The sequence below is a fragment of the Rhinolophus sinicus genome, chromosome 16 (assembly GCF_057876585.1).
Source record: "Rhinolophus sinicus isolate RSI-liver-muscle chromosome 16, RSI-T2T, whole genome shotgun sequence".
Classification (NCBI taxonomy): Eukaryota; Metazoa; Chordata; class Mammalia; order Chiroptera; family Rhinolophidae; genus Rhinolophus; species Rhinolophus sinicus.
The window spans coordinates 52,191,045-52,214,293 of NC_142516.1; the positions used below are offsets into that span (position 1 = coordinate 52,191,045).

The 23,249-nt window shown below is 40.9% G+C and overlaps 1 protein-coding gene across 6 annotated transcripts in view; it reads left to right on the forward strand.

The window, feature by feature from the left end:
• Nucleotides 1–5,377: 5,377 nt before the first annotated feature.
• RCL1 (RNA terminal phosphate cyclase like 1) overlaps nt 5,378–23,249 on the forward strand; it is a 50,184-nt gene continuing 32,312 nt past the window's right edge. For 4 of the 6 annotated variants that reach the window (XR_012495720.2, XR_012495721.2, XR_012495722.2 and 1 more), the window contains exons 1-3: nt 5,383–5,699; nt 19,660–19,731; nt 22,032–22,207. Coding sequence is in view for 2 of the 6 variants with exons in the window: in XM_074330477.2 (XP_074186578.1) it covers nt 5,564–5,699; nt 19,660–19,731; nt 22,032–22,207 (384 nt within the window). In the remaining 4 variants the exon portion in view is untranslated. Of the gene's footprint in view, nt 5,700–19,659; nt 19,732–22,031; nt 22,208–23,249 lie in introns of all 6 variants that reach the window. The other 2 variants (XM_074330477.2, XM_019729774.3) reach the window with 2 other exon arrangements.

The window sequence follows — 23,249 nt, forward strand, 5'->3', positions numbered from 1 at the left end:
CATTTTTTTAGTGGGCTGTTGAATAAAATATGACCCATTTATATGAAGGAAGCTGTAAAGAAAATAATAACGTTATGTACTGCTCTGGAAGTGATTTCTACGATGTATTTTTGTCAGTTGAAAACCAACATGAAGAAAATCGTGTGTGGTGTGCTACTACTTATCTAAGAAAGCTGAAGGGAGAGAGAATAAAATTGCAGATATATGCTTATAGTTTTTAAAAATAAGGCTAAACCAAAAACTTTTAAAGCAGTCAGTCCTCTATAGGGGGAGGGAAGGGACCAGGTAGAGAGGATGGAGATAGTAGCTACATTTCTCACTATATACTATGTTTTGTAAATATGACTTGTTTTGTAAATTTTACATAATTATGGAATAAAGTTAAATTAAAAAATAAATCCCTAAAAATTGGAAGCAAAATGAAACAAATAAGTCTAACTCCATATTGAGTAGATGGCAAAAATCACACAGAGAGGAACTATTTCAAGTACTTTTATAAAGCAGTAGTCTCACTATACATCCCTGTGGAGTATACCCTAAGGACAAAAAGAAAAAAATTATAAACTCTTTTCTGTAATCATATTTTTGGCGGTCGTGTTAGTATTGTTGTTCTGAGGCTATTTCTTGTGATATGTGGGCTAAAGCAAATGAGTAATTACAAGTATGTTGGGGTATTTGGGAAACAAGATTTTACTATGAAAGCAGAGATACAAATGTAGGAACAATGAGGTAAATTTAAATACACAAATTAGTCCTAGAAAATAGCAGAACTGGGATACCCTGGGACACAGTGAGGATTGGGATGTAATGGGACGGACTTCACAAACAACCAGGTAGGTCAGAAGTTGAGGCGTGGCTTAACTGGGTTCTGTGCTTCAGGGAGGACCTCACAAGTTGTAATCAAGGTGTCAGCCAGGTGGGGTTCTCATCTGGAGGCTCAACTTCTATGTAGTGACTTTAACTACTTGGAACTTTTGCCCACTATTTCTTTTTTTTTCTTTTTTAATTGGGGAAGGAGAACAGGACTTTATTGGGGAACAGTGTGCACTTCCAGGCCTTTTTTCCAAGTCAAGTTGTTGTCCTTTCAATCTTAGTTGTGGAGGGTGCCGTTCAGCTTCAAGTTGTTGTCCTTTCAGTCTTAGTTGTGGAGGGCACAGCTCAGCTCCAGTTGCCATTCTCTAGCCGCAGGGGTTATAGCCCCCCATCCCTTGCAGGAGTCGAACTAGCAACCTTGTGGTTGAGAGGACGCATTCCAACCAACTGAGCCATCCGGGAGCTCAGCGGCAACTCAGCTCAAGGTGCCGTGTTCAATCTTAGTTGCAGGGGGCACTGCCCACCATCCCTTGCGGGACTCGAGGAATCGAACCGGCACCTTGTGGTTGAGAGCCCACTCTGGCCCATGTGGGAATCGAACCGGCAGCCTTTGGAGTTAGGAGCATGGAGCTCTAACCGCCTGAGCCACCGGCCCAGCCCCTCACTATTTCTTTAAATATTCTTTCTGCTCCTTTCCCTCTCTCTTTTCCTTCTGGGACTCCCTTTATGTGTATGTTATTTTCTTAGAGCTTCTCAAGGTATGGTCCTTAGGCCAAAAGCATCAACATCGCCTGGGAACGTTGTTAAAAAATGTAAATTGTCAGGCCCTACCCCAGATGTATTGAAAAAATTCTGGGATAAAGCTTAGCAACCTGTTTTAACAAGCCCTCCAGGCAATTTTAATGCATGGTAAACTTTGAGAATCAATGGTTCAGACAATTTTGAGTTACTGATTTAGGCTAGCTGTATGTCTTTCAATTAATTGATTAAGTAACTAATTCTAGTCAAAATCCTACTAGGTGCTAAGCACTGGGAATACAAATAAGACACTATTTCTGCTCTAAATGATGGGACACAGTCTTTGCACTTACTGGATACAAAGTATTGTTAGGAAGGCTGCCACATAAACAAGTTTTGAAAAGATATATATGCAAAAATGTAGCTGTGAATAGTTATTGTGGGAGCACAGAGGAGGAGCTCTGGACACAGAAATCCATCCTAAAACTGGAGCAGTGTAAGCATTAGTTTCAGGCTGAGATGAGAAAAAGCCCATAGAACCATTATAGTTTGAACAAAAGAGATGATGAGACAGCAGATAGGTAGAAGTGGGGTGTTGAGCAGCTTTCTCTATGGACTGGGAAGAATCCATTTCTACTCTGGCCCCTAAATCAAATGCCCCATTGCTGAGCCAAGTATAATTTTATCCTTAATAAAATGGAACTATTTGTGGAAGTGATAACAAGTCAAGGTATATGTCATTTATCACTTAGCGTGAAAGAATATGAGCAGATGTAATGGATAACTTCAAATATAAACAAAAGTAGAAAGAATTGTATCATAAACCCCTAAGTACTCATTATCGAATTTTTCAGCTAGTTGGGTGAGGACCAAATGAGACCATGTATATAAATCCTTTACCATAAAGCCTTAACCTCAGGAGGCTTTCAGTAATGGCTTCTGCACCAGGTAGGGGTCAATCAAAAAAGCAGAACTCATTAGAGATTTATTATAGGGATTTGACCTTATGCAATTGTTGAGGCTCGTTTCACCATCTATGTGAGGCCGTTGTCTTTGTACTTGGCAATGGAGCCCAAAGTCAGCAGGATGAGCTGGAACCAAGCCTCCAAGCCTCCAACTTTAATGATGTGAGTGACCAGCAGAAGATGGTATTTTTTGTTATGGGGGTAAATGCATAGTTGGCCCCACAGTTGGAATTGATAAAGTAGGATGAAGTGGGAGTTGGAGGAGCTATGGGCCTGGATGGTATCCCATGACAATAAGGTCAACGTCAAATACAAATGTGAGCTTCAAGAGAGCCTGGATTCCGGCAGTGACTTTCCAAAATAAAAAATATGGCTGTGACTTCACTTTTGCCTTCCAAATCTCATGCAAGATGTTTCTTTTGGCTTGCTAACCCAGAATTATGCAGGGAAAGGAGTTCAGGGATATGTAGTTTCTATTATCTATTACTGTGTAACAAACGACCCCCAAACTCATAGCTTAAAACAGTAAGTCATTTATTTAGCTCAGGAATATGCAATTTGAGCAGGGCTCAGTGAGAACAGCTCATCTGTGCTCCATATGGCATTGGCTAGGTTGGCTCCAAAGACTGGTCAGAAGCTGGCTAGGGACTGGAATCATCTGAAGTCTCGCTCACTCCCATGTCTAGTAGTTGATGCTAGCTGTCAGCTGTAACAGCTGGCGCTCTCTCTTTCTGTGTTCTCTCTGACATGGCAGCTGCATGGTAGGCATATTTCTTACTGGAGGTTCAGGGTTCCAAAGATACATGACCCCAGAGAGAATGACAGAGATAGTGATAGAGGGAGAGGGAAAGAGAGAGGGTGAGTGTGAGGATGATGGGATGGAAATAGAGGGAGAGAGAGAGGAGAGGGAGAGGGAGAGGGAGAGGGAGAGGGAGAGGGAGAGAGAGAGAGAGAGAGAGAGAGAGAGAGAGAGAGAGAGAGACAGACATCCTATTCTGGTTCTGCCATTTATTAGCTATGTCACTTTAAGCAGACCATTTATTCTCTCTAAACCTCGGTTCTCTAATTTTAAAAATCAGGACTTATTTTGAGGTTGCCCAGAAGAAGAACCTGGGGCAATAATTTCAGTGAAAATAGGTTATTTGGGAGTTAATCCCAGGAATTATCAGAAGAGAGCTGGGAAGGATCCAGGGAAGGGAAGGAAGTCGATAAAATTTACTTGATCAAGCAAGTTACCCCTGTGGGCAACTGGAGCTAAAACCTCTGGGGAACCTTCAGGGAGCTGGGGAACATCAACTCTCATTAGTCATTGGTTGAGGACACTGGGAGACATTAATTCCCAGTACCTTTGGCCTGCTGAATTCCATGCAGGTGGTAAAACCCCTCAGACCAAGAGATATAGGTGCGGTTAGCAGAAAATTAAGCAAGTTTGCACTGAAAATAGTAAGAACTGAAGGGATATGAACAGGGCACCGACAGGCTTTGCTACAGAGGATATTAGTTGTTTGGCTTTTTTTTAAGGTTATTGAGTAATTTAAATGAGATGATGTACAAAAAATCCACTCCTGGTGTGATGGCTCTTCTCCTTGCTTTGGCATTCCCCAGAGCAGGATTCAAGGGAGACCCTCACAGGTCCAGAGCGTTCAACACTCCCACCTTCCCATTGTCAACTTCCTAAAAGGCAGTCTGAGGAAGTGGCAATAATAGACATGGACTTCCTCAGTGGACTTCAGGGCTAATTCTGTTAAATTCTACTTAGACTTCTAATAACCTGTCACCCTATAGGAGGTCAGACCTCCCAGGTAGTTTCTCATAACTGAGACTTATCCGCACAAGGCTAGCTAGCTACCTTGTTAGTCTTACTCAAACTCCCACCCCTTCCAGAATCGCCCCCCCACCCCCATGTGTTCTGGAGCTCATGATCTGACGAATTGTCCAAGAATGGCTGCAAACCCACGTTATTATGATACTGGACTCCTACGTTTCTGGTTATTTGATCGTTAACCGCACATCTTTGAAGGTTTTTGAGCAGAAGCGTGACATAATCCAATCTTTGTAAGATTTTGGTGTGCAGGATTAGAAGAGGACAGGAAAGAGGGAAAAAGTTGTATTTGTGTGACGTTATTACAACTACCCATTTTGAGGTATGCGTGATGGGAGGACCTGACTTGGCGCTGTGAACATAAAGGAAGGGACCGATGTGAAAGGGGCAACGCTTGGTGCCTCATAATTAAATACACATTGGTCTGGTGTCCGGAGAATGGAGTCCCAGTGTATGTTGCCACTGTCAGCTTTGCAATTTTCTTCGAGCCTTTCCCAATGTGTAAGGAGGGAATGGCAGTACCTCGCAGGATTATGGGGGGGGGAATGAGGGGACAGCGCCAGCAGCAACAGGGCAAGCGCGCCAATCCAGTTTTCTCCGCTATTAAGAAAAAGGAGGGGGAGCTAATACCATCCACATCCCAGTGGTTGCCGTAAGTAGTGAGCCTAAGTATCGGGTATGTAGTGGACACTCAACCCCAGTCTGTCGCATCCCTTTGCTGCTACTCTGGGAGAGAACCGCGGAGGATGCCGGGGCCAGCGAGTTCCCGCACCTAGGCTCCTAGGCCACCCCTCCGCGCTCCTCCCGCCGCGCGCTGTTGCCGGGGCCCGGGTACCGCCCAACTCCAGTGCGGGCCAATGGCAGCGCGGCCCAGGCACCGCCCAGCTCCACAGCGGGCCAATGGTGGCGCTGCGAGGGCACCGCCCTGATCCTGCGAGAGCCAATAACAGCGTGGCTCGGTACTAGACCGCCCCCGGTCGGGCGGGGAGGCAGGGAGATGGGAGGTGGGGAGGCGGTCACCGGCTCCGCCCCGCTCCCCTCTGACCCGGTGTCTCGTTTCCCCGTCTTCCTGTTCCAAACCACGTGGACGCGCCGGGGGCTACGGGGCTGCGGGAGGGAACCGTGGTTGCTACCGTTTCTGTCGCCGCCGCCTCCCGGGTCGTGACCCTCGCGCCCGTCAGAAGTCGCCGCACCCCGCCGTCCGCGCCTAGCGCTAGGAGCGCACATGGCGACTCAGGCGCACTCCCTCAGCTACGCGGGTTGCAACTTCTTGCGCCAGCGTCTTGTCCTGTCGACTCTGAGCGGGCGCCCAGTCAAAATCAGAAAGATTCGTGCCAGAGACGACAACCCGGGCCTCCGAGGTAAATGGGGACGGGGCAGCGCGCGGGGTGGGCGCGGGGGCCGGGGGAAGACCGCGCTGATGCCCTGGGGACCGGCGCGTGGGGAGCCTCCGGGTCCCGCGGGCGCGTTGGGGAGGGCCGGTGGCTTGTCTCCCCCACGCCGAATGCGCCTGATGGTTGGGGGAGGCGGGGTCGAGCCCCAAGGGGTGAACTCAGCTGTGCGTTGCGCTCGGCGTCTTCCGGGCGCTGATTGTAAACAGCTACACGTTTTCCAGCATTAAGTGTTGCGGCAAATTCCAGGCTTCGACCCTCTCTTGTCTTCAGTCCCTCTTGCTCTCGCCATAACCTCTCAAAGGAGAAAAACTGTTGGACCGAAATGTGGTGAATGGGCAGATGTAAAGATGGAGGGAGATTTGGAGAGAAAAGTACCACTGGTTGGTCCCGTGCCCTGTCCCGAAACAGGTCTGAGAAGCAGCTGCCCCCTTGGACGCAGGCTGTCCATCTCCATGATTTCTCGGCTGCCTTCACACCTCCCCTTGGGTGTGGATTAAAGAATCTTTAAAAATTCATTGTTTGTTTTCAGCCGTGACTGTGATTGATGTGCACAGGACAGGAGCTTTGAGATAAATTTTTAACAGTCATGGGCCTAATTGCCTTGACTTGAGTAAAGTGATGTTGACAAGCGCCAAAACTACCGGCTTCCAAGCTTCCTTTTTGCCCTACAAAGGTATTAAATATAGATTAAAAGTAGGCCCCATTTAAACACACATCAATTAAGCTCGGATTTTTAACTGGTACCCGGAATAAGACACATGCGTTTAAAAGCTTCTGTCTGGTTATCCCAAATTGGGAATCTCAGTTAAAGAAAAGGGGAAAAAACCTATCTGCAGATTGAAGAAGACGGTTTGTAGTTGGTCCTGGAAGCTTTTTGGGTCGTGCTGATGTGTTTAGTTTTGCACTGGCTCCTGTACTAGTTGGCCAGCCCATTTCATCATCTGTCTGAATGCATTTTCTGGACACTTACACATTTCTGCCTGTCTTGAATGGCGATTGGTTGCAAGTAAGGGGAAAATGCGATGTCATTGATGGAGATACAAGGTTAGGAAGGAAAGAACCAGAAGACCTCCATACCATGGAGAGGAACTTGGTGACAGTAGGAAAGGCTGTGTTGGTACATGATTATTGCCCTTGTTGTACTGCTCAAAAACACAGACGTTAAGGAGGGGCCACTAGCCTGGTTTATGCCAGGCCCTCTTCCCCTCATCTCTTGCCCTTATTTGAGTCTGATCCTTTGGCAAAGCAATTGCTTGATTGCTCTACTCTGGTATTCCCAGCCAGCTCTCCCCTTCACCCCTAAATTAGTCTAGAGAACTCACCACTACCTGGATATGGTAATAAGACAGGTTTCTACTTCTATGAATACTGGGCTTAGCTTTTTTTTTTTTTTAATGACTAGAAGTAGTTTAACCTGGAGACCTAGGATTTCTAATGGGAATATAGTGACTATAAGATACAATTTGGTGTTTATGTCTTGGCAGGTGGTCTCCAAACTAATGTGTAATGTTCCAAAGGATGCTTTCCTGTCTCCCCGGTCCAGTGTGAGCATTACCTCACGCCACACACTTGCACAGGCCTTGGCCACTTGGCATTTTCCTGAGAGGGTACCAGACTCTGGGACGTGGGGGAGGTAGTACTGGTTGGCAGATGTGCTGGTGTTTTTTGAGGAACACTGTGTATAGCATTATTTGCCTTACCTTATTAATATACTAGGGGGAAAAAGGAGCCCCTAATTTAGACCTCCTTGTGCTGGCTTCAAGGCCTCAGAAATCTTGTAGACATTTGCTTAATTTCTTATAAAGGAAACTGAAATACAGGTATATACAGTTGGACCTCTGTATCCATGGTTTTTGCATCTGCGTATTCAACCAACTGTGGATTGAAAATTTTTGGGAAAAAAAGTCCCAGAAAGTTTCAAAAGGCAAAACTTAAATTGCCACTCACCAAGTACTATGCTGAATCCACATAAATGAAGTGATATGTAGGCATACCTTGCTATAGCCTATATGCAAATACTACAAAATTTTATATAAGGTCCTTGAGTGTCCATGGATTTTGGTATATGTAGGATCCTGAAACCAATCCCGCCCAGATGCCGAGGGGTGACTATACATGCATTCGTAGATGCGGATATGTGTGTATGTATACATACACCTGTAAATGTATACACACGCACACGTACACATAAATACATGTAGCCCCTGACACGTTATATGGTCATCGTCAAGTGAGTCCTTGTGAGCTGGATTGAAGATGTAGCCACGGGGCTTGTTACCAGTCACCTTTCCCTTTCTGACTCTTCCTGAACTCAGATTCTGAGAGCTGGAAAAAACTCAGTGTTTCCAGTACCATCTTCAGCTTAAGTGGAAGAATTACATCCCTCAGAAGTGCTTACTTAAACATCCCTGCTGGTGTGGGCTTTGGAGGGTGGGAGTGGTGTGGAGGCCTTCTGCCTCAGGAGCAGTCATTCAGAAGAGGTTTATTGAGCCCCAGTACGTGCAGGGCCTTGTGGGGGTTATAAAGGAAAGTAGCTGGCTGCCCTGCTCAAGGAGCTTTCTAATGAAGAATTGACAGAGTAGCTTGAGTAACTTGAAGTAGGGAGAGCTGAATGTTGTCAAGGGGCTCATTGGAGTTAGAGCAGCGTCTTCCCTGGAGGTTATGTAGAAAGGCTTTCTGGATCTGCTTCTGACTGGACAGATTGGGTTGCGATGGTGGCTGCGAGAAGAGCTTTGAAGTCAGAGTGTTTTGTTTAATTATGTTGAGGTAAAAATCCTTAATTTGTCATGGTTGTAGTAGCTTGTGGTTAAGAGCTTAGGCTTAGACTTAGACCTCAGTGTGAGTCCTGGTTCTGCTTTTGCTATTAGCTCTTGGACCTTGGACAAACTCTTTAACATTTCTGAGCCTCAGCCTTTTCATCTGTAAAGTGGGGCCAGTACTACCAACTTCATAGGGTTATTGTGATGATTAAATGAACTGAACAGTGCCTGGAATTTAGGAAGAATAAATGTTAGCTGATTTTATTATGTATACTTCTACCCACTGGGTATAGTTCTGCTCTCTGGAATCTGAAATCTGTTCCTACATCTATTATATATGGAAACTTTTCAAATATTTAAAGAGAATTATGCCTTCTCTTTGTTTTCTCTTTTTGGTCTAAAGGTTTTCTTTTAGGTGATGGCTTTCAAATATTTTTGTGTTGTAATGGTTCTTTACCAGGGGCAATTTTGCTCCCCAGGAGACATTCGGCAATGTTTGGAGACATTTTTTGTCACAACTGAGAGGTGGCTCCTGGCATCTAGGGGTACAACCCAGGAGTGCCACTAAACATCCTACCATGCACCGGACAGCTCCCCACACAAAGAGTTATTCTGTCCAAAATATCCATAGTGCTGATGCTGAAAAACCCTGGCTGCCTGGACTTAATTATTAAGCCTTTTTTTTCCCTCCGTACCCCTAATGGTTGGGAATAGCAGTTAAGTGGTCCCAAGAAAACTGCACAAGGGTTCAGAAGGGGATAACACACAGCTCAAATGCTGTGACTTTGGGCAGATTAGTTAATCTCTTAAATAAAACTCTCCTTCCAACACAGAGGGATTATAAATAATGAGAAGAATTCAAACTCCAAAGAAAGATGATCCCGGAATGGTTTTTATTAATTATACAGCCACATGTGTAATTTTTGCTTCACTGTTGAGAATCATGAACAGTTATGTTGTCTCATTAGACTCTTCCTATCAGTGAGGAGGAAATACGTATTTTTTTGGTTGCTGTTTTACTGAAGGTAGAGAAACCAAGACATAGTTAAGATAGCTGGTGACGTTGACCATCCACTGAGTAACAGAGCTGGAAACCAGCTCCAGCCTGGAGGGCTTGTTCTCCCATCTGAGTGTGTGATGGACGTGGGCGTTCCTAATCATATAAAGCAGCTGTCCAAAATGCCTCTGTCTCTGGATTTCACAAGGGCTGTGTCTTGCAGGGTTCAGTTGAGTTAACATTTCCTGGGTAAGGTGAGGTCCAAATGGAAAAAATTCCACCAGTATGAAAATTGTTTAAAGTAAGAATGCAGAAATGATGGATTTGGGCAAGAGCATTGGTTTGGTAGTTAGGACAGGGGCTGCTACTATCCAAGTTCCTGAGCAGGTCATATGACCAAGCCTCACTGTCTTTCCCTGCGAAATTAGAGAGAGGAGGTTTTTTGATCCCATGGGAGTGCTGCACTTGGCTTAAGCAGATGAGATTCTGAAAAAGGAGGGGTAAGTGGCGTTTTAATCATAAGAATACTTTAAAATGTGCTGAGGAAGCATGCTACATAGAGGTTCTTTAAAAGGTAAAACATCTGTTGGTTAAACTGATGCATTGTTTTGGGAATCAGTCTGGCTGTTTATAAATTAGATCTTTTAAAAGGGTGATTGTAAGGGAAAACTCTTTCTCCTCTACTCTTAATACTTCTGACACCAGATATGTGGGTTTTTTTTCCCTCCATATCAAGCAACTCTTCAATTTTCAGCAGACAGCGACTGGGTGTCCTACAAATTTTACTCAATTCTTACACTATGTGGTGGTAGCATCGAATCCCACAGATTAAGGGTTCAGTGCCACAAGACTGCCCCCCACTTCAGATGCCAGTCAAGTCCCAATCACAAGTCCGGGTTATTTGTACTTCTGATCAGCCAGCTGTGAATTGGGGGTTCCCACAGTCCCCTCCTTGGGTCCAGTAATTTTCTAGAATGGCTCACAAAGCTCAGGGAAACATTTACTTTCATTTACTTGTTTATTATAAAGGATATTACCGTGTTTTCTCGAAAATAAGACCGGGTCTTATATTAAGGTTTGCTCCAAAATACACATTGGGGCTTATGTTCAGGGGATGTCATCCTGAAAAATAATGCTAGGGCTTCTTGTACGGTTAGGTCTTATTTTCGGGGAAACACAGTATAAGGATATATAGGATATTATAAAGGATATTATAAGGATGAACAGTGAGATGGAGAGGTACATAGATAGGGCCAGGGCCAAAAGAGTCCTGTGGCAGGAGCTTCTGTCTCCGTGGAACCAGGGCATGCCACCTTCCCAGAATGTGGAGTCCTTCACCAACCTGAAAGTTGTCCCCATGTTCAAGAGTTTTTATAAGGCTTAATCTCTAGGTTTGACAGACCTCCCTACTCCCCCATCAGTGAGTGGAGCTAAAAGTCCCAACCCTCTAATCCTTTGGTCTTTCTAATAACCAGTCTCATGCCCCATCCTGAGGCTCTCTAAGGGGCACCACCCTAAGCCATCTCAGCAGCATAAACTCAGGTGTTCAAAAGGGGCTCTTTATGAATAACTTTTAAAAGACACGCCTATCACTCTGGAACTACCAAGGATTTTAGGAGTTCCGTGCCAGGAACTGGGACACACATCAAATATATTTCTTGTTATACCATGAGGCTGTGCCTGTATTTTATTTCAGTATGGTCTGGGATTCAGAATTGATAGGTAACTGGATTTGGGGAAGGCCAATGACTATACTAGTAAGTGTAGTTTGAATATTGTCTTGTTATTAGGAACCTACCCTCTCGTGTCTGCATTAACTGTTAAAGTTTGCTCCCACATGATGATTATTAGCTGCTCCAAACAAGGCGCTCATCTTTTAAAGACAGATTCCGGTGGTCCTAATGGTCCATTTCAGATCTGCTATTGCTTTGAAGCTGTAAATGTGATTCCAGGTGAACTATGCACCATCTTTTTTTTTTTTTTTAACTATACTTTTTATTTGGGGATAATTGTAGCTTCCGTGCAGTTATAATAAATACTACAGAATTCTCTCTGCACTTCATCTGTAACATCTGGGAAAACTACAGTAATGATGCTATAACCAGGATACTGACATTGATAAAAGTGAAGATACTGAGCTTTTTCATCACCACAGGATTCCTCAAGTTGCCCTTTTAGAGCCACACTCACTTTCCTCCTTAGACCTTGACAATCACTAATCTGTTCCCCATTCCTGTAATTCTGTCATCTGAAGAATGTTCTGTAAATAGAATCATACAGTAAGTTTTGTGGTTGACTTTTTTCTCTAGCATGAGTCTCTGGAGATTTATCCTGGTTGTTGTTTTTATCAGGTTTATTTTTGTTTGTTTGTTTTTTTAATTGCTGAATAGTAGTCAGTTGTATGAAAGTACCATAGATTTTTTTAACCACTCACCTGTTGAAGGACATCTGGATCATTGCCAGTTTTGTGGCTATTACGAATAAGGAGGCTGCTGTAAAAATTCATGTACAGGTTTTTATGTGGACATAAGTCTTTTTGGGATAAATATCCAGGAATCCAGTTGCTGGGCTGCATGGCAGTTTGCGTGTTTAGGAAACTGCCAAACTGTTTTCCAGTGTGGCCTTACCATTTTATATTCCCATCAGCAATATATTATGTGTGATTCAGTTTCTCTCCATCCTTGCCAGCATTTAGTGTTCACTCTTCTTAATTTTAGCCATTTTGTTAGGTGTGTAGTGTTATCATGTAGTTTAATTTGTATATTCCTAAGGGCTAATGATGTTGAACATCTTTCCATGTCCTTATTTACCATCTACATAGCTGCTTTGGTGAAATGTCTTTTCATGTCTTTTGCCCATTTTCTAGTAGGATTGTTTGTTTTCACTGTTAAGTTTTGAGATTTCTTTACTTGTTCTAGTCCTTTGTTAGATATATGGTTTGCTAATATTTTATCCCACTCCATAACTTGTCTTTTCATTCTCTTAATATGGTCTTTTGCAGAGGAAAGATTTTAATTTTAATGAAATAGAATTTATCAATTTTTTCTTGTATTACTTGTGCTTTTGGTGTCAAGTCTATAAACTCTTTGCCTTGTCCTAGATCCTGAAGATTTTCTGTTTTTTTCCTAAGGATTTTATAGTTTTACATTTTACACTTAAGTTAATTTTTGTATGAGTTTTAAAACTTAGGTTGAGGTTCTTTTTTTTTCTTTTGGCTATGGCTGTCTAACTGCTCTACCACCATTTGTTGAAATGGCTTTCTTCCATTTAATCACCTTTACACCTTTGTGAAAAACCTGTTGGGCATATTAGTGTGGGTCTCTTTCTTGGTTCTCTATTGTTACCATTGATCTGTATGTGTATCCCTTTGCCAACACCACCCCGTTTTGATTACTGTACCTATAGTAATAAGTCTTGAAATTGGGTAGGCTGATTCTTCCAACTTTATTCTTATTTTTTGTGATTGTTTTAGCTATTGTAGTTCTTTTGCCTTTCCATATCAGTTTTAGAATAATCTTGTCTGTATCTCAATCTTGCTTGAATTTTGACAGGAACTGTGTTAAACCTATAGTACGTCAATTTGGGGAGAACTGTCATCTTTACTATTAATATATTGAGTCTTCTAATCCGTAAACAGTATATCTCTCCATTTATTTAGATCTTTGGTTTCTTTCATCAGCATTGTATAGTTTTCAGCATGCAAGTCTTGTTCATGTTTTGTTAGACTTACACCTAAATATTTCACTTTTTTGAGCAATTGTAAATGGTATAATGTTTTTAATTTTGTTTTCCATGTGTTCATTGCTAGTATATAGAAACACATTTGTGTGTGTGTGTGTGTGTGTGTGTGTGTGTGTGTGTGTGATTTTCTTGTAACCTGCAACCAACCTTGCTGAATTTACTTATTAGTTCTAGGTTGGTCTTTTTGGTAGATTCATTGGATTTTCTTTGTAGACCATCATCTGCAAATAGGAACAGTTTTATGTCTTTTTTCCTGAACTTTATGCCTTTTATTTCTTTCTTCTCCTTGTTGCACTAGCTAGAACTTCTTCTAGCACTGTGTTAAGTAAGAGTGATGAGAGTAAACCTCCTTGCCTTGTTCCCTATCTTAGGGGGAAAGCATCCAGTATTTTGCCACTAAGTGTGTTAACTGTATATATTTTTCAGGTGCTTTACTATCAAGTTGAGGAAGTTCCTTTTCTTCCGATTTTTGAAGACTTTTTAAAGTTATGATTATTTTGTCAAATGCTTTTTCTGCAATAATTAGTGTGATCATGGGATGTTTCTTCTTTAGTCTGTTAATATGGGCAATATCCCATTTCATTCCTGATACTTATGATTTGTGTCTTCTCTTTTTTTTGTCAGTCTTGCTAGGAATTTGTTAATTTAAAGGAGCCAGCTCTTTGTTTCATTGATTTTTTTCTTTGTGTTCAAATTTATTTATTTCTCCTATTTTTATTATTTCCTTTACTTTCTTTGGATTTATTTTGTTCTTTTTTCTAAGTTCTTGAAGTGTGGCTTATATTATTAGAATCTTTCTCTTTTCTAATGTATGTACGAGTATTTGGTGCAGTAAGCTTCCCTCTTAACACTGGTTTAGCTGTATCCCACAAATTATGATATCATTTAAAATTTTCTCAGCTCAATGTGTTTTTTGTTCTTTGAGACTTTCTCTTTGAACCATAGATTATTTGTAAGTGTTGTTTAGTTTCCAAGTGTTGGTATACTTTCCTGTTGCTATCTGTTATTGATCTCAATTTGATTCCATTGTGGTTGGGGAACATGCTCTGCATGATTTCAGTTCTTTTAAATTTGTTGAGGATTTTGATGGCATTGTTAAGTTCCTTGTCTTTGCTGATTTTCTGTCTAGTTGTTCTATTGATTATTGAGAAGAGGGGCTGTTAAAGACTCCAACTATAATTGTAGCTTTGTCTTTCTCTTTTTAGTTTGAGCAGTTTTAGCTTCATATATCTTGCAGCTTTGTTGTTTGGTGCATTTAGGATGGTCACATCTTGGCGGATTGACTCTTTTATCATTTTATAATGTTTTTTTCTGCCACTAGTAATTTTCTGAGGTAGAGGAAATGCTCTGGTGAATTCGGTAGAGAGAGAGCTTACCTCCTCCCAATGTGTTTGTAAAGAAAAGGACTAGAACTGAAGAGTGTGGATATGAATGAAAACTTGAAAGCTGGTAAAAAACAATATAAATCAGAGAATTAAGTTGCCCTTTGTTGATTTTATTTCTTTTACAGGTTTTTATGTAAGCAAAGCAAAATCCGTAGGAAAACTTGAAGGTTTTCACGGACCAAAAAAAGTAATCTTCAGTATTATTATAACTAAAGCAGCAGAAAATATTTTTGTACATGTAACCAATATACTTTTATTGCTGCAGGATAAAATTCTAGATGTAGAATTGCTGGGTCAAAGACTTTGCTTTTTTTTTTTTTTTTTTTTAATGAGAATGTGGAATCAAATTAGAGTATGTGAAATCCTCTTGCTTAATTGATAAGATAGCCGTTCCCATAACTTATTTCTTCCTTGTATTGACACCTTCTGTCTTTTTTTTTTTTAAAGATATATTTAATGGCATTTATAGTACCATGTTAAATTGGATAGATGATTGATTGGGTTTGTTTTTTTCATAGTTTTAAAGGAATTATTTCTTTGAATTTGATTTTTTATTTTTTAAAATAATCTTTTATTAAGTGTACTACACATTAAGAAAAATACACAAACCATAAATGTATATAGCTTGATGAATTACGACCAAGTGGATATATCCATGTAGTCGTTACCCATGTCAAGAAATAAAACATGACCACTGCCCCCAAAACCTTTCTTCTCATGCTTGCTCCCAATCACACCATTTCTTCTCACCCCCAACATAAACAATACATTGACGTTTTACACCATAGATTAGGTTTTTAAAATAGTAACCATAATTTATATAAGTGGAATCCATAGAGTGTGTATTTTGTTGTGTCTGGCTTTTTTATTTCTGTATTGTGTTTGTGAGGTCCATCTCTGTTGCAATGGCAGTAGTTGTTGATTTTCATTGCTATATCATGGTATTGCATTTTTTGATATGCCACAGTATATGTATTCTATATTAAAGTATTACAAATATTGTGTTCCATTCTGTGGCTTATCTTTTCACACACTTAATTGTGAACAATAGTTACTACTTTTAATGTCCAATTTATAAATCTTTCCATGTTCTTTTAAAGAAATCTTTGTCTATCACAAGGCCACAGAGATAGTCTGCTTGAACCATTAAGGCTTCTGTTTGTATATGTAAACTTTATTACATTAAATATATTTATTCTTCATACTTTTAAAACAATTTTACTGAAAAATAGATGTTGAATTTTATCAGATACTTTTTCAGTAGCAACTAAGCTAGTTACTTGATTTTTTCCTGTTTATTTAATCTTGTTGTATGTTTTTAATTATGTTGTTTATGTATTTAATTATGTTGTAGTTTTCCTTATGCTTTATTACCCATTCCTGGGATGTGCCCTTCATAGACATAGTGGATAGTTAAAAATTGTGTTATTGTCCGTTTTCTGAGATTTTATTTAGGAGTTTTCATTTGTGCTCATTAAATGCGGTTAGCTTGTAATTTAATTTTTGTGTGTGTGGTGTTTTTTAACTGTTCTGCAATTGAAGCCATCTCTACACATGCTTTTCTGTTCTTTGGAAAGTTAAAATAAGAATTACAATTTTTGAATGTTGGAAAAGAATTTTCCATTAAGGTCACCAGTGTTCTTTTCTGTTTATTACTTGATAATTTTTTTAATTTAAATTTTCTCTTTGTTTTGGGTTTATCTTTTGTCTCTTTTTTTGTTTTATCTGTTTTGATTTGTCATCTTTTTACATAGCTATACATCTTAATTCCAAATGTATCAGTAAATAATAGAGAATAGTTTACCAGAAAAGCTTGTAATCTTTATTAATTATATTACTTTTTATTTCTGATTTTATTAATTCACATTTTCTTTCCTTTTAAAAATGAATGAGGCAACTGATTTGTGTTTGTTTCTCAATGAATTAGCGTAATTTTAAAAACCTCATTAATTTTAAGGTTGCATAGTGTTCTGATATATAGATGTGTCGTAATTTAAGCAGATTAGTATTTCTTAAGTTGTTATAATGCCTTTAAGTTGAAACTGTAGTTTTTGAGATTTGCTTCTTGTTTTTAAAGCATAGATCTTTAGATAGTATTCCTTCTCTCGCTCCCCTTCTTTGAAATACCCTTCTTCCGTATTTCACATTTAAAATCAGCTCCTGCGCTCCCTACCCCCCTTCTTTGAGACTTGGTTTTGCTTTTCCTAGTGAGGAATGGGGCAGGCAGATGACTGATACTCTCATAGGAGTAACCAGCCCCTTTAAAGAATTGATGAACTCACTTCTTCGGGGGGCTAGGGAAGGGAGGGCATTAGGCTTTGGAGATGGTATTTAAGGAATTCTGAGATTTAAGGTCCTAACAGTACAAATTTGTTTAAAATGTGAAATATAATAACATAAGAGAAATTCATAAAACACAAAAGTATTACTTAAAGAATTATAAAATGAACACCAGTGTGACCCCATCCAGATCAAGAAATAGAACATTTCCTGGCTGCATCTATGAGGCCTCTTCCATTTACAGCTCCCTTCAGCGCCCCGCCCCCAGCGGTGGCCACTTTCCTGACCATTATGACACTCATTAAGGTTTATAACCTAGTTATGTATTCCTAAACAATGTAGTAAAATTGTGCTTATTTTTTGGAACTTTCCCCTGATGTTTTTAGATACCTGAAATATTGTACCCCCAGGAACAGCCTTGAAGAGGAAGAGTCACCGAGGGTGTGTGGGAAGTGAAGGGGGAAGGAATCCTACACATCTCTTAATGAAGCTTGGGGAACTTCAGTCTTACTATTCGTAGGTGAACTTGAGATCTTTTTTTACCAGGTGATGGAGCTATATCTTCACTGTTGCCAGGATTGTAGAACTAGCTCTGTGTTTGGTTCTTTGAAGTATGGCTTCTGAAGCACTTAATAGCTGTAACCAGGGCATGGTACTGTCTGCAGGTCTCGTTATGTGGCCATTCTTTTCCTACCCGTGTTCCTCTGATGGACATGTTTAACTGTGTTCATGCTTAAGAGCCCCTGTGGGTTGCAAAAAAAAAAAAAAAAATTATTTCTAAAGTCATGCTTTTCTTTTTCTTTCTTAATGTGTAAAAGGGAGTTTAATTTTGGACTTTATTCATCAATGCCTGTTCTTATTTCCTATTTTGGCACCTTGAAAGCTTGAGCAAATCAAGAGTTTTCCTTTTTTTTTTTTTTGTGCCAAGTACTTTGCATTTTCTATAAACATAAGTACAAGGTGGCATTATGGTATAGATCATACCTGATTTTTTAAAAACAGAATATTCTATATAAAAAGGCCATAGAAATAATTTCTAGTTACGTTTTGTAGTTGAGTTACTTTCAAACTTTTATGATGCTACTTACCCCACAACCTAACACACATACAAATACATGTAAAACTGAATGAAAGTTTCATGAAAAGTACCTTTACTATGTATAGTTACTCTGATATCATTTATTCTGTTCTAATTTCATTAAAATAAATGTTGATTGGGGACCCATTAAATTGTCTGCAGGATCCTTCAGTAGGTTACTGCCTGCAGTTGAAAAGGTCAGTGATTTTCTAGAGGAAGAGGTTGGTTGCAAGGGATTAACCCGAGTGAGACTAATTAGTGTTGTGCTGTGCTTGAGAGCCTGGGCTTCGGAGAAGGGGAGACCTGGCATCCACTCCTGGCTCTGCCACTTGCCGGTCGCCAACTAGTAGGAATTGTTAAGCATACGCCTTCCATGAAATGGGAATGGCACTTCCTGCCTTGGGGTTTTTAGGATTAAATGAGGGGATATGTGGCTGCAAGGTAAGCATTAATCCACACCCACTGTTGTGAGCCATTGTTACTTGTTTCAGGACATAATGGAATTTCTCTGACTTATAGTGGTCTTTGTACTGATGGCAGAATCTGCTATGACAGAAGTTATGGGACAGTGTTAAGTAGCAGAACAAGTGGATGGGAATTGCTTAGTTGATCTGCTTACTCTTTGGGTTCAGTTCAGGTGACTGCTAGGGTTGGGTCTGTGCTGGCAAACTCTGTTAGTTCATTATAGGAGTGGGAACTGCAGAGAAGCCTCAGGCGGTCACAGCGTTTACTGTGCAGAAGAGTTGGTCTTCCTGTCCTTGTTCATGGGTAGGAGGTTGGAGCTAAAGTGGGCGTGTGTATAGGGGTGTGTGTGTGTGTGTGTAAGATCAATTCAGGGGAAGACCAGAGGACATATCCTCCTGAGTCTTCACTCTCCCTTCTTCCGTATTTCACATTTAAAATCAGCTCCTGACCTCCCTGCCCACCTTTTTAAAGAATGACCAGCTTTTATATTTTAAATAACTATTCATAAAAGGAATTGAAGCAAATTTGAACATTAAAACTTAAACGAGAAAATAGAATTCATATAAAGTCCTACCATGAAGACAAACCCATTTATTAACATTTGGTGTTTTTCTTTCCAGTCTTTTTCTCACACATTAAAAAGAAAAAAAAGGTGGCAATAATACTGTACATTTAAGCATCTTTATAATGAAATTAAAAACAGCTGGTGAGATAGCTCTAGAAGTAAGATGGTAGAAGAAGGGAGAATTTGTTGAATGGGGGAGACAGTGACCTCTTACTATCTCTGAGACTGAAGGGTGGCCCTTGATTTAATCCTCCCTCAGGTATTTTGGAACAAGTAAGACTTTTACTTTAAAACTCTTCTCTACTTTCTGCTATTTCTCCCTTATTTGGCATGTACTTCTTAGGTCAGTAAAAACAGGTCTTATGGATAGAGTTATGCTGCTGAAATTAATATCCCATTAGATTACTGGTAGAGTTGCTACTTTCCGTGGAATATGAAAGCTGGATTGTTTCTAATAGTTCTACTAAACATATGTGTGCTAGTTAGTGCTTTTCAACTGCTTCAGGTTCCTCAATCAGTGATCCCACCCAGGCCCTGAGAAAAACCCAGGTGTGATGCAGGAGGTTACCTACCCTTTATGACGGTACCTGAGTGGGATGTGCTGTCTGGAAATGGGGACCTAACCTGAGGCCAATCTGTTGTCTCTTTTTTCCACAGATTTTGAAGCCAGCTTCATAAGACTATTGGACAAAATAACAAATGGTTCTCGAATTGAAATAAACCAAACAGGTAAGCTCCTTTTCTTCCCATTCCTCAAAGCACCTACATATGTACTACTTATGCATTCCTCTGTTTCTCACTCCTTTTGATGGTATAAATGTTGTATTCAGGTGGAAAAACCCAGTTTCCTGTCTGATACAATTGTTTGGAGGTATGTGTGCAATCTGTCAGTTTAAGGGGCATACACTTGATTTATGGAAGTTAGAAGACTGAAAATTTCAGATCAACAAACAAGCACCTCTGCATTTTTAACAATGAAAATGTTTTATACTAGCATTTACATACAACTTTTCAAAGTCCATTTACTTATATTGTCACAAATAAAATCTTACAAGAAACACCATGAGGTATTTATATGTGCTGAATTTTGTTGTTTTATTTTATCTTTTAAAATAAGTGTACACAAGCATATGCGAAAAAAAGACGAAATTCCCTCTACCTGTTCTGTCTTCCATTCCCTTGCCTAGGAGTAGCCCTGGGCACAGCCTGGGGTGTGTGCCCTTGTATCCTCTGCATACATTTGCCTGCACGGGCACTTCTGTACCTCAGACCATCAGCAGGGTCGTGCTCTCCGTACGTTCTGCCGCCAGCTGTCCTTCACTGGCACAGGTGTCTCTGAGAACTTGCCCTGCCTGGCACATGTAGGTCTATCAGTATTTCAGTGGGTCTAATACAATGTTCTGTTGTACGGCTGCATGATAATTTATTTAACTCCTCCTTACTGATCAACATTCAGGTTTCTAGGTTTTTGTTGGTTTGTCTGCTATTAGAAGCTCTTCTGTCTACATTGTATAGGAGACCATGGCAGACATCCTTTGGCAGGCCCCGTGAACTACGTACCTCTCCATATACAGGCAACAAAAGAAACTCTGACCTTTCCCATATGTTGACTCTTTTAAGAAAGAAGACAAGCTTGGCTTCATAAGTGGCCTGGCACCACGTGAGACTTATTGATCTGTAGCTGCATTCAGCCATACATTACAAAGAACAGGTTTTAGGCAGGATATTTCAGATGCCCTTTGCAAGCTGTGATTCTCTTAGTCTTCCTTGGCTTTACTTTGAAATTGCTGGAGAGTTTTGGAGAAGTTTATGTTGGTAACTCAGAGGGCAGATGATTCTGTTCTTTCCTGATTACATCTGCAGCTTAGGTTGGGAAGTAAGACATGGACACGATCCTGCTTCCACCTCATGTCCCCTTCACCGTCATCCTCACCCCCACCCCCAAACACGCACGCGCACGCACCCGGAGTAGAATATTCTGATGATCTGGTCAGTTTCTCATTTGGTTAACTTGCAGGCATAAACAGATTTGCAGAGTTTAGTAGTTACATAGGGTTTAGTTTTTGTTTTTCTTTTGGCTTTTTGACCTAAAGGATCGGTTTTGTGACTCATTAATAGTGTTTAGAATTACTGATGTAGAATGCTTCCCTTTGAAAAGTGAGGGAAAAATATGATTCTGATTGTGATTATTGGTATTTTGGGTTTTAATAAGGTAAAACCTAAATTTATTCTATGAAACTCCTGAGCTTCTTTGAGCTGCTTTGCTTTTGAGTGAGTGAACATATCTCCTTCCTCTAATGTTACATTTATTTATTGATAAATTGTGCCAGAAGGCATTGCAAAATATTGGAGCAGCAAAAATACCTTGTTCACCCATTTAAACCCCTAAATCATCTGGAGTATCTTGCTTTATTTTTTCCTTTAATATACAAATCTAGTAAGGAACTTTTTGGATGATATGAATATGTGAAAAAGTGAATAGTTTCCACTAAAGCTATAAAATAAATTTAGACATTTCCATTTGTTACTATTAAAATAGCTACTATTAATGGAATTACCATAAAATACTTGCCTTTTCTAGACATCTTATTTGGTGAGTGCAGTATATGGGAAATCTCATTTCGAGGGCCTGAAAGAAGCTGATTGCTGGTGTGATGATTTCAGAGCATCATTTGTAAACACCACCCCCCCACCCCCCCATCAGCACAGTCTGAGAGTGTGCTGTTGGGAGACTAAGATGCCTGTTAGCATCTCTCCTCTGTGCCCTGCCCTGACTTGGGCAATTCAGATCGCTTAGGGAAGGGCTTAATTTATTACTCTTTATTAAATTACACTCACAGTTTATTATTACAGGGGCTTGACAGTAATGAGTCAGCTTTTGGAGTCAAGTGTGGGCTCTTAGGAATGGCATTTTGAACTCTCTTGGATGCCCTTGTCAGACTTTCCCCTGGGACTCACTACCTTTGTTGCCCTGTGACACTGAGGTTTTTTCCCCCTGCTGAATGTGGCTCTCTTTCCTCTTGTGTAAGGAACAACCTTGTATTACCAGCCTGGCCTCCTGTCTGGTGGATCTGTGGAACATGACTGCAGTGTCCATCGCAGCATTGGCTATTACCTGGAGGGTCTGCTGTGCCTGGCTCCATTTATGAAGCACCCATTACGAATAGTTCTGCGAGGAGTGACCAATGACCAGGTTGACCCTTCGGTGAGTAGCGACGCCAAACCATGGCGTGGTTTTTGTTTTGTCTCTTGTTACCACCCAACTCGGAGAACTAAGTTCCTGATAAAGTGCAGATGAACCAAGACTTGTAATCATCAAATCCTGTGACTATTGTCAGCGTTCATCAAGGGGCCTGTCATTGTCGTGGCTGAGAGCCTTCAGAACAGATGCTGGCAGTCTCATCATGCGTGACATGAAATACGGCTTTGCTGGCTGCAGTGTGTGCAAGTGGAGCTTCGTAGCGTCACGTAATAGCCGAGGCTGGAAGGCAGCAGACCAGAACTTTAGAAGGAAATTAATATCTCCTTGGCTGCTGCAGTATAATCTTGACTTACTCAGGCATCAGCCAACGTTAGGACTTTTTTTGAGAAGACTGCAGATTTCGAAAAGGGCATCAGGGCAGGGAAGGTGTATGTGAGCTTTGATAGTGTGTGGACACCAGCAACCTTCTTCTTAAGCCTGCTAATTTTCCTGCATGTCTGGGGAGGATAGTTTCATATACAGGTGCAATTCTCACTGTGGTCACAACTGTCTTAGTGCCAGTCTAGGATGGGTTTTGGGGTGTGTGTGCGTGTAAGGGAGAGAGAGATGAGAGCAGTCCTTTCCAGACCTGCCTTAGACCTCTCCTAGGGAGGGAAGGACCCCCACCTGTGGATGCTCTGTTGTCCAGAGAAGGTATCTTAAAGCTGAGGGCCATGATGTGACTTCCTAACGGAGGACTCTTACCTTCACCTCTGCAGACATGGAACCAAAACCCGTACAGGCGTGCTTCTGAGGCAGAATGTCAAGTGTGTAGACTTCCTAACCAGGAAAGACGATTTAGGTGGCTCACTGAGCCCCAGAGTGGAAACTGCTGGTATTCACCAGGACACTTATTGGGGTATAAACCTGGGTAATGTGTTCTTAGGCATTAAAAGACTTATTTCTCAATTCTTGGGAATTCGGGTACATAAACTCTTTTCCTAGAATCTGGAGTACACTGCAAGATCTGAAATTCTTAGCTGTGAAGGAATGTTGAATAAACTGT